Source organism: Cryptomeria japonica, chromosome 7 (genome assembly GCF_030272615.1).
Source record: "Cryptomeria japonica chromosome 7, Sugi_1.0, whole genome shotgun sequence".
In the NCBI taxonomy this organism is placed as follows: Eukaryota; Viridiplantae; Streptophyta; class Pinopsida; order Cupressales; family Cupressaceae; genus Cryptomeria; species Cryptomeria japonica.
The window spans coordinates 59,042,944-59,052,254 of NC_081411.1; the positions used below are offsets into that span (position 1 = coordinate 59,042,944).

At 28.0% G+C, this 9,311-nt stretch overlaps 1 protein-coding gene across 1 annotated transcript; it reads left to right on the forward strand.

Moving 5' to 3' along the window:
* The first annotated feature begins 786 nt into the window (after window positions 1-786).
* LOC131057323 (protein SRG1) lies at window positions 787-7,277 on the forward strand. Its single transcript, XM_057991465.2, has 4 exons — window positions 787-1,201; window positions 1,300-1,547; window positions 6,376-6,703; window positions 6,797-7,277. The coding sequence occupies exons 1-4, from the start codon at window positions 914-916 to the stop codon at window positions 7,046-7,048; spliced, it is 1,116 nt and encodes a 371-aa protein (XP_057847448.2). The 5' UTR covers window positions 787-913; the 3' UTR covers window positions 7,049-7,277.
* Window positions 7,278-9,311: the final 2,034 nt, after the last annotated feature.

Sequence of the window (9,311 nt, forward strand, 5' to 3'; positions counted from 1 at the left end):
CAAACTCAAAATAACTATAAACTAATCACAAATGTAGATGAAAAGAATAACATTATTCTATATTCAATATTATGAAACAACTTATAAAGAATACATATAAATATGTAGACTTCTTGAATGCATGCATCAAGGACATTACAAGTCCAAGAGGTATGAATTTTCTCATTCATTATCATTGACTAGATAGAAGTGACATCTAACAACCACCAATCAAAAGATAGTGATGAAATTTGTGTATATCAAGCTAAAATATACTCATAATTGTAAACTACAAATATATAAAAATAATTAACTTTCTTAATTATCCTACCAAGCTTATTATTAAATAATTACTTCGAAAATAATATATCAGAATCAAATAAATATAATAAAGAAAAAGGTTCAGACCCTTTGAACCCTCTTTATTACAGAGAATGGGTATTCCGCAAAATCTTCTTTGTTCAAGATCTGTATGACAAGTAACGCGTGCTCGAGGCATTCAAAACTTACTTAGTATACGCAACTCCCATTGACACGTTTTTCCTTATCGACCACATTTAGCAGATTAGGAATAATCTACACCATTGACTGTTTGGTTACAGTAGTTGTACTGTACTGGACCGTTTAAATCATACATATTAACTTTTGATTTTAAGTTTTAAACTATTAAACACTCACATTCTTTAAACTTAAAATGTTGCTTAATGTGTTATTTAATGTGTGGGATTTAAAATTGATCTACAGTATCTGTGGATCCCTTGACCCATCTCTATATAATAAACAATAACCACATAAAAGTAGTGGATCCCTTGACCCATCTCTATATAATAAATGATAGCCACATAAAAGTAGTGCATGCCAATTTTTTATTTGGGCGTGTTTTGCAAATTAATTCCGATAAGTTTCCTGTCGTAAGGGGCAAATTAGGATTGGAATGGCGGCTTCTGTAAACCATGTCGGCGAATCTTTCAGTAATCCAAACTGGGGTAATGATTTTGTTGCTGTGGAGAGTGTGCAGGAGCTTGCACTAAAGAAACCCAATGAAATTCCTCAGAGATATATCAGATCAGAAGATGAAAGGCCATCTTCAACACTACTCCCTTCTCTCCTGACAGTTCCTGTAATCGACATGGAAAAGCTGCTCTTGCCATCTGACAGCAATGAAAGACAGAAGGAGATGGGCATTCTTTCTAAGGCTTGCAAAGATTGGGGCTTCTTTCAGGTACCATATTAACATTCTATCAGAATTTATAGCTAGAACCCACATAGATTTTTTGGTATTTGGGTTCGTATTTGTGTTGATGGTGCAGTGATCCTCAGGTTGTGAACCATGGAATTCCACATTCTTTGATAGATCGCATGAGAGGAGTGGCTAATGAGTTCTTTAGCCTTTCCTTGGATGAGAAGAAAATGTATGCTCCGCAACCAGGAGATGCTCAAGGCTATGGTAATATGTTTGTGGTTGACGAAGATCAGAAGTTGGATTGGGGGGACTTGATGGCTTTGGCACTTACGCCTAAAACACTTGTCAATTTAACTCTATGGCCAAGCACACCATCGGATTACAGGTACTTGGTTCATACCTTTGTTTAGATAGGTAGTAATGGGTTGTTTCATATTATATAGTTATAGCCAATTCCATTAGTCCCTACCTGTGGCAGGATTCTTAGGTTTTCAGTCACTGCATGTTCCATACTTTTGCCCAATAGGAAAAGAGGGCAGGGTAAGAATTTGTAGCTTTTTGAAACTTTTTCTTAAAATCAAGGTGAAATTAAAACTTAAGAGAACATTTTGATGAAAGTCATTTGGTATAAGTGCACATAGTTCAAGTTGTTTAAGTCAGTTGTGGGGATTAGATGGACGTCAAATTATGGTTTGATCTTATTTTATATCTTTATCAAAATTTCATTTATCAAATATTTTTGAAACATTTGGTTACATTCATGTTTTGAAAGACTAGTTTATCAAGGATCACACATGTCATACAAGAATTCTTAGTTGTTTGTGTTATGCAAGTCAATCTCAAGCAGCCCTAGATTAAAACCCAAGTCCCAAAATTGGACCCTATCCCTATTTCAATGTTGGCCCTATCCCTATTTCAATGTTGGACCCTAACTATGCTATGAAATGACGGTTCTCTCCATATTACACAAATCAATCAATTTACTTAAGTGATCTAGTCGTGTCTTCTCTAAGATGACCTAGGTTAGTTCTAATCTTAAGGGGTACTTTGGAACAACAAAATGATTTGGCCATCCTTAAATCTAGAGACAACCAAAACGCTAAATTTGACCCGACACTAAACTTTAGCAAAATTAAATAGATAAAATAATGTGACATGAAAAATACAATCACTGCAAAACCTAAAGCTATACCATGCAACCTTAGGCAAAGATTTGCTAATATAAGTATCCTAGTTGTTCATGCGTTTGAGTAAGTAACAGTTTCTATTTAAACGAAAAAACATCTGAAAATAGGTAAACCATCGTTACAATCCTTACGCAAAGCTTTTCATATTGCATATACTTTTTCATGCACTAACTAAAAGATTTGACCAAAAAAAATATTCGAGTTCATCACGCAACTAGGATTCGTACATTGTTTTTTGGCATGATGGAGGCCCACTTTGATTATAGTAACCAGATACATGTTCTTTTTGGCAACATTCTTCATTATGCCTACCTAAAACTCAATCTTCAAATTTGACAAAATTTACTTTTGTATCCACACTAAAAACATGTGTGGCTGTAACTCAGAATACCAAGACTTTGTTTTGTAAAACATGTGAATAGTGGCATGAGCAATAGAGTTTGTTTTGTAAAATTTAAGTCATCTGCCAGGACTTGGAGTCCTATTGCATGAAAAAACTTTTCAACGTGAAAATTGGCTTTTGTATTTTTTTTAAACTATTGGCTTTGTGATTTTTAAATTATTGTCTTTATGATTTTTTAAAAAAGTTTAATCCACACACACATAAATTTTTTATATTAGATTATGATTATAAAAATAAAAACTTAATATAAAAATGATTTTACAAATTTTTAATGCTTATTTCATTATAGAAATAAAAATGATCCCTTATAAAAAATAAAAAATAATGATAATAATTGTCTAAAAATCTATCGTTAAAATAAGATTGTTTGGCAATCTAATCATTACCTTTATCCCAAAATAGTTTTAGTTCTATTGATTTTAAATTAATTTTTAATTTTTAAATTTATTTTCTTTTTATGTACATGGATGAATGAGGTGCATATGTGATTGTAGACTTACATTGTTGACACAATTAGGATAACAATGTTCTCATTCTTTGTTGATATTTTCATAAAGTGACATGCTTAAAAGGTGATAGTCTTTGATTATGTATACTATAGAATCTAATAAATGATCTAATTATTGAGTGATATTTTAATTTTTATATAATTGTTTGGAATTTTTAAATTTTAATCAAACATAGCTTACAATAATTCTTATATTAGATTAAGACAATGCTCTAAATAAAATTGTTTAATTACTTACAATTTAAAATATTTAATTATTAGTTGAAGTTAAAAAAATTATATTAAAGAACAATCTTTTCAGATTCACTATAAGCTAATTCATATCTAAATTTTGAAGATAAATCTAATATTACGAGTTTCTTAAATACAATCTAGTTGAGTAACATCATTCTTATTATATATCGATTTATAATTGTAGTTAAGCAGCATCATCTGTAATGTCCCCTACTAGGTTTAGGCATGTTTTAACTATAATTAACCTATTTCAATCTATTTATGACTTAAACTAAATTGACTAGGAGACAACTCTATCTTAACATAAATCAAATCAGTGATATTCAATAGTTCAATCAATTAACTTATTAATAAGTAACTTGCTCATCTATCATACATCCATAATTTTTAATGAGAGTGTCAAACTTTGTTACTTCTTCCATTTTAAGGAAGAGGAGGATGTGAATGTGACCAAAGTGCTTAGATACCAAATACAATAGGTTCCATCAAAGTTTACAACTCGAAGCCCTTACCATATCTTGGGACCTTGTCCCTCAAAGTTCTCAGGATGTTGATCCCCACCCTCTCTTGAGAATCACCCTATTTTCAGGATTTAGATTACCTCTATTGGAAAACATCTCAATTCCCAACTTCTTAAATACTGAGAGTAGTAACAAAAATTATATATAAACAAATTCTAAGCTCTTTCTGGTTTACTATCTAGTATTATTATTTATCTAATCAAATCTCACACACACACATACATATATATATATATATATATATATATATATATATATATATATATATAATAGTTATACAACAGACTACTCTTTAATTATATTTCTGATTATATAAGTTACAGCAGATTATTCTTAGAATGAAACATTTATAGTATAATGATAATAACATATAGTTGGCAGTAGTTTACATGTTGCCGATATCCACTAAGAGCCTTTTACTTTTATTTTCCTTCCTATCTTTCCTTATCATTCGATGCCTTTTTGCAAGGAAAGACCCCACTATTTAACTTGGGGAAAGGGCAACGATTATTGGGAAAGACAAAGTGTCCTTCCAAAACAAATCATTGTGTACTGGTGTTCTTTTTGTTATTAATTGTTGTTGTCTTTGTATATTAACGAAATCGTTGTCTTCATATTAATTTCTACTTTTAAATAATCATAATCATTTCTATTGTTAATATCATTTATGTTCTTAGTAATTTAATTAATGCTTCCTATGGTCGGCTAGTAAGGTATAGGAGTTGGCCTTCAATATTTAGTTCTTTTATTATTTATTTGTTTTCTTTCATGCTAGAAGGCAGGTAAGAAGTGTTCAATAGGCACGGTTATGACAGTAAGATATGTTTATAATATATTTTATAATATAATATTAATTAATTTTTTATTTGAATATTTCATGAATATTATTAATAAATATTAATTAAATAAAAATATTTAATAAATAAATAAATTTCAAATAATCATTTGTTAGTAATTATTATATTATTTTAAAAATTATTATTATTTTATTTAGATTATATATAACAATAAAGGAGGGAACATGACATCATCTATTATTATGTTAAATAAAATTTTGTTGTTATGCTACTATCATATTGTTGACAATTTTGTCACTAAGATGTTTCACACAATTATTTTTTAATACATTTTTCATTACAAATCACATGTTATAATTAATTTATATGGTTAGAAAAATTGTTGAAAATATTAAAAAAACATTTTCTCATCATAAATTACGTGTTCCAATTTTGAATCTTGCCCAAATATATATAAGACACAAGATGGAAAAAGAAAAGTATTTTACTTATACTTAAATATATTATAATAAAGAATTCATTTCTTGACAATTTTTATGTGATAAGGATACAAGTAGAACAATTAAGATTTTATGTGACTCCACTTTGGGGAATTAAGTAGAAGTAAATTAAGATATTATATTTTGCACTCCACCTAACAACAATAGAAAATATAAATGAATTTTTCTAAATCTTTGACATAATATACCTAAGTTTTGGATGCTACTTTTGTAATTTCTTTATAGGCTAATGAAATTTGAATCAATTTTTGTTTGGTCATCATTTATATGATCTTTTTATTCTCTTCATCTAATTGAAAATACAAATATTATGTAAATATTATTCTTAGAGATTATTGAGAAAAAGGTGAATCGATATTTTTATTCTCTCAAAACAAATGTTATTTTATTTAATAGTGATTTTTCATGTATAAATACATAAAAATATCTAGTTTGAAAAATTTCAAATGATTTCATTTTTTCAATTCATAAGAATATTTATTGCATAAATATAACTCTATAGAAAAAATTCCCATCTACATAATAAAGATTAACATTTCTCTTATATTTAGCTCCCTTGATCAATCAAATTCCTTGCATTGACATGTTAATTGTTGAACTAAACAATATTCTACAAATAGTTGGTGATGGTTATATCTAGATTATTTATTTATTTATTTATTATGTATGATTAAAATTTATTTACTCTAATAGGTTTTATTCTTAAATATTTAATTAAAGATATTTTTTATTAATTACAAGACTATAAGTATTTTTTAATTTTGTATGTAAATACGATGCATAAAATTATTATTTGTTGTTTCATAGTTAAATAGTTTAATGTTTAAGTAGAATTGAGATATTTAAATAAATGAAATGTAACTTCAAATTTATTTAATTTTCTATTGAATGTTACACTCAAATTGCATTATTTCACTAAAATTTTATAAATTTCATTTTTTAAAGTAAATTTTCATTATTATTTTATCAAATCATAATCTAAACAATTTAACTATTTATTAGAAATTATTTAAGGTTGGTATATTGAATTTCACTTAATGAATTATTTAATATGTGATTGTAGAAATACATTAGAGAGTTATACCACTCAAGTGGAAAAGGTAGCTCAGATGATCTTGAGTCTATTTGCTGAGAATTTACAATTAAAGAATGACTATTTCAAAGAAAAGTTTGGAGAAGATCCGATGATGACAGTGAGAATGAATTTGTATCCACCTTGCCCGAGGCCTGATCTAGTGTTGGGGTTAAGCCCTCATTCAGATGGAGGTGGCATAACACTTTTGCTTCAAGATGACCAAATAGAAGGTCTTCAAGTTCACAAGAACAATGAATGGATTCCTATTCAACCCATTCCTTATGCACTGGTTGTAAACATTGGTGACCTTATAGAGGTAAATAGTGTGTAAATTTTGTTGCTAGTTGACTTGTCTCTAATTATATTTAATTTATTAAAAATAATATTTGATATTTCTATTGCATTATAGGTGATGACAAATGGGATATACAAAAGTATAGAACATCGAGCAGTGACAAACAAGGAGAAGACAAGATTATCTATTGCCATGTTTTACAATCCAGGCTTAGAGGATGAAGTGGCTCCTGCAAGAAACCTTATTGATGAAGAACACCCCTCCTTATATAAGAATTTCAAACATCAAGAATATATTCGCTATTACATGGCCAAACAACTCAATGGTAAAAAATCATTAGCTAACTTTGCCAAAATATGTGAGTAGTAGTCAAACTCACTAATTAGTGTGGTATGCATGAAATGAGTAATAAGGAAATCTATATGTTATTGTACTTCAATTAGGTGATCATTGCAATAATATACATAATTACCAAACAAAGAAACAAAATATAATATGTTTCTTTATAGTTTTTAAAATAAATATTATTATATAGATGTGATATAAAATGGATGATTTTATATGACAATAATGTTATCATGGATTGAATATAATACATGCTACTAGAGTGCATAAAAATTATTTCTTTATCTCAAGTTTTGTATCTATGTATATTGAGTAAACCCCAATGATGTGTATATTATAAAATTTTAGCATTTTTAAGTAATATTATTAAAAATGCTCTTTTTGAAACACAGTGTTACCTATTTAAAAAAAAAATTAATTTTATGTGTTTATGTAATGTTTATTGCTATTTCAAATAATTTCTTCTTGCTTATTACAAGTTGAAGTGAAAGAGAAAAGGATAAAAGGTATTCACAAATGCAAAATTAATGACTATTTAGCTTTTTATTTATCTTATGAATGAGAAAAGTGCATTGTGTATTTGTGAACTAATCATGGTTGGTGCCATAATTTCTTTTGCTTCATGGTTGATAGCACATGGTTCTCATATTTTTCACTACTAATTTAGTTAATTTGTTGTAGTCTTGTAAATTGTATCGCTTTAGGATTTCACACTCTATTTTAAACCTACTTTAGTGTGTTTTTTTGTAGAATGATTTTAGCCTATTTGAGCCCTATTCTACTTCAAGATTTCATTATTGGTCCTACAATTTAACTATCATCAAATTCTTAAACTAGGACCATATCTAGCATCGCAAATATTTATACACATGTTTACCTTTTTGAGGCCCTACTTCGATGGCACTTAGACACCCAACACATGTGTCCTATCAACATTTCCTGAAAGTGCAACTTTAGTGCTAGTATTAGAAATCATATTTTAAATTTTGGTTTCAATTTTGGTACTTGACCATTTTATGTAGACCTTTTATCAAAATTACCATGTGTGTAATATCACTTTTTAGTCAAAATGATCAGATCTAAAATTCTTTAGGACGCATTTATTAAAATTTGCAAACAACTAACTATGAACACCATGTCATAATTATTTTTCCAAATGTTGTCTTTTGTCACCAAACCATCCTACCATCATTATAGTTCTACAACACTAGACCAAGTCCATGCTTGTAGGTAATGGTGTTCCTTAGATCACTCAAGTGACCCAGGTCACCTAAGTCACTTACCTTGAATTGTTAAAGTAGTCCAAGTCAATCCTAGGCCTAGGTACATCCCCAATGTTGATATTGACCTAAAGAGTGAACCTCAACAATGTTAGACATATATAATAAAATGGCTTGAGAAATAGAGTGCATTGAAATATTTAGATGCAACTTCAATATTTTCTTTATGGGCTAATGAATCTTGAATAAATTTTGTTAGGTCATTATTTATATGATTCTATCATTCTCTTCATTTGATTGATTATGTGTATATTGTCATTAACAAGTGCTAAAGAAACATGTTGGTCAATTATTGTTTAGTCTCTCTAAAGTGGTCTTTTACATTTTTTTCCTTTGAAATTTCTCTTTGTTTTTTTCAAGGTGATTTTCTCGTGGAAGGATATAATATTTATCTAGTTTGGAAAAGTACAAATAGTTGCACTTTCTCAATTCATAAGGTTATTCTAAGAAGACTACTTTTGTGAATTGCATAAAAATTACTCTAGAATAATATTTTATCTCTCCTCCATAATTAACTAAAAATTTGTACGTAACTTTCTTGAATAATTGATTTTCCTTGCATTGGCACAATAATTGTTGATATCATTAGAAACTGTTCTAGCAAAATTTAGTGAGGATTGTAGTTGTATCATAGCCTTTATTTATTTATTATTTAGCATTGAAATCTACCTATACTTATATAGTTTTATCTTAAATATTAAAGATTTAATAATCAAAGTTAATATATATTAGTTAGAAAATAACAATTATTTATTATTTTAATATGTATATGAGGTGTAAATTTATTAAATTTATCATTTGATAGTCAAATAGTTATATGTTTTGTAAAATAATCAAATTGATTAAATACCACTTTTATTTTATTTCTTAGGGTTGAATTTTTGGAATGATGTAACTTCATATTTTCTAAGCTAACTTTCTAAGAAAAAAAATTGAGTTGTTTATAATAAACATCCATTAATTCCATATCAAGCCGAACAAACATAATGATTTATAATAAAGTC

What these genes read in the sequence shown, in the direction of transcription:
- LOC131057323 (XM_057991465.2), top strand. Translation starts at nt 914, where the DNA reads ATGGCGGCTTCTGTAAACCATGTCGGCGAATCTTTCAGTAATCCAAAC. An exon ending in AGCACACCATCGGATTACAG is followed by an intron (nt 1,548 to 6,375) that starts GTACTTGGTTCA and finishes ATGTGATTGTAG; the next exon opens with AAATACATTAGAGAGTTATA. An exon ending in ACATTGGTGACCTTATAGAG is followed by an intron (nt 6,704 to 6,796) that starts GTAAATAGTGTG and finishes ATTGCATTATAG; the next exon opens with GTGATGACAAATGGGATATA.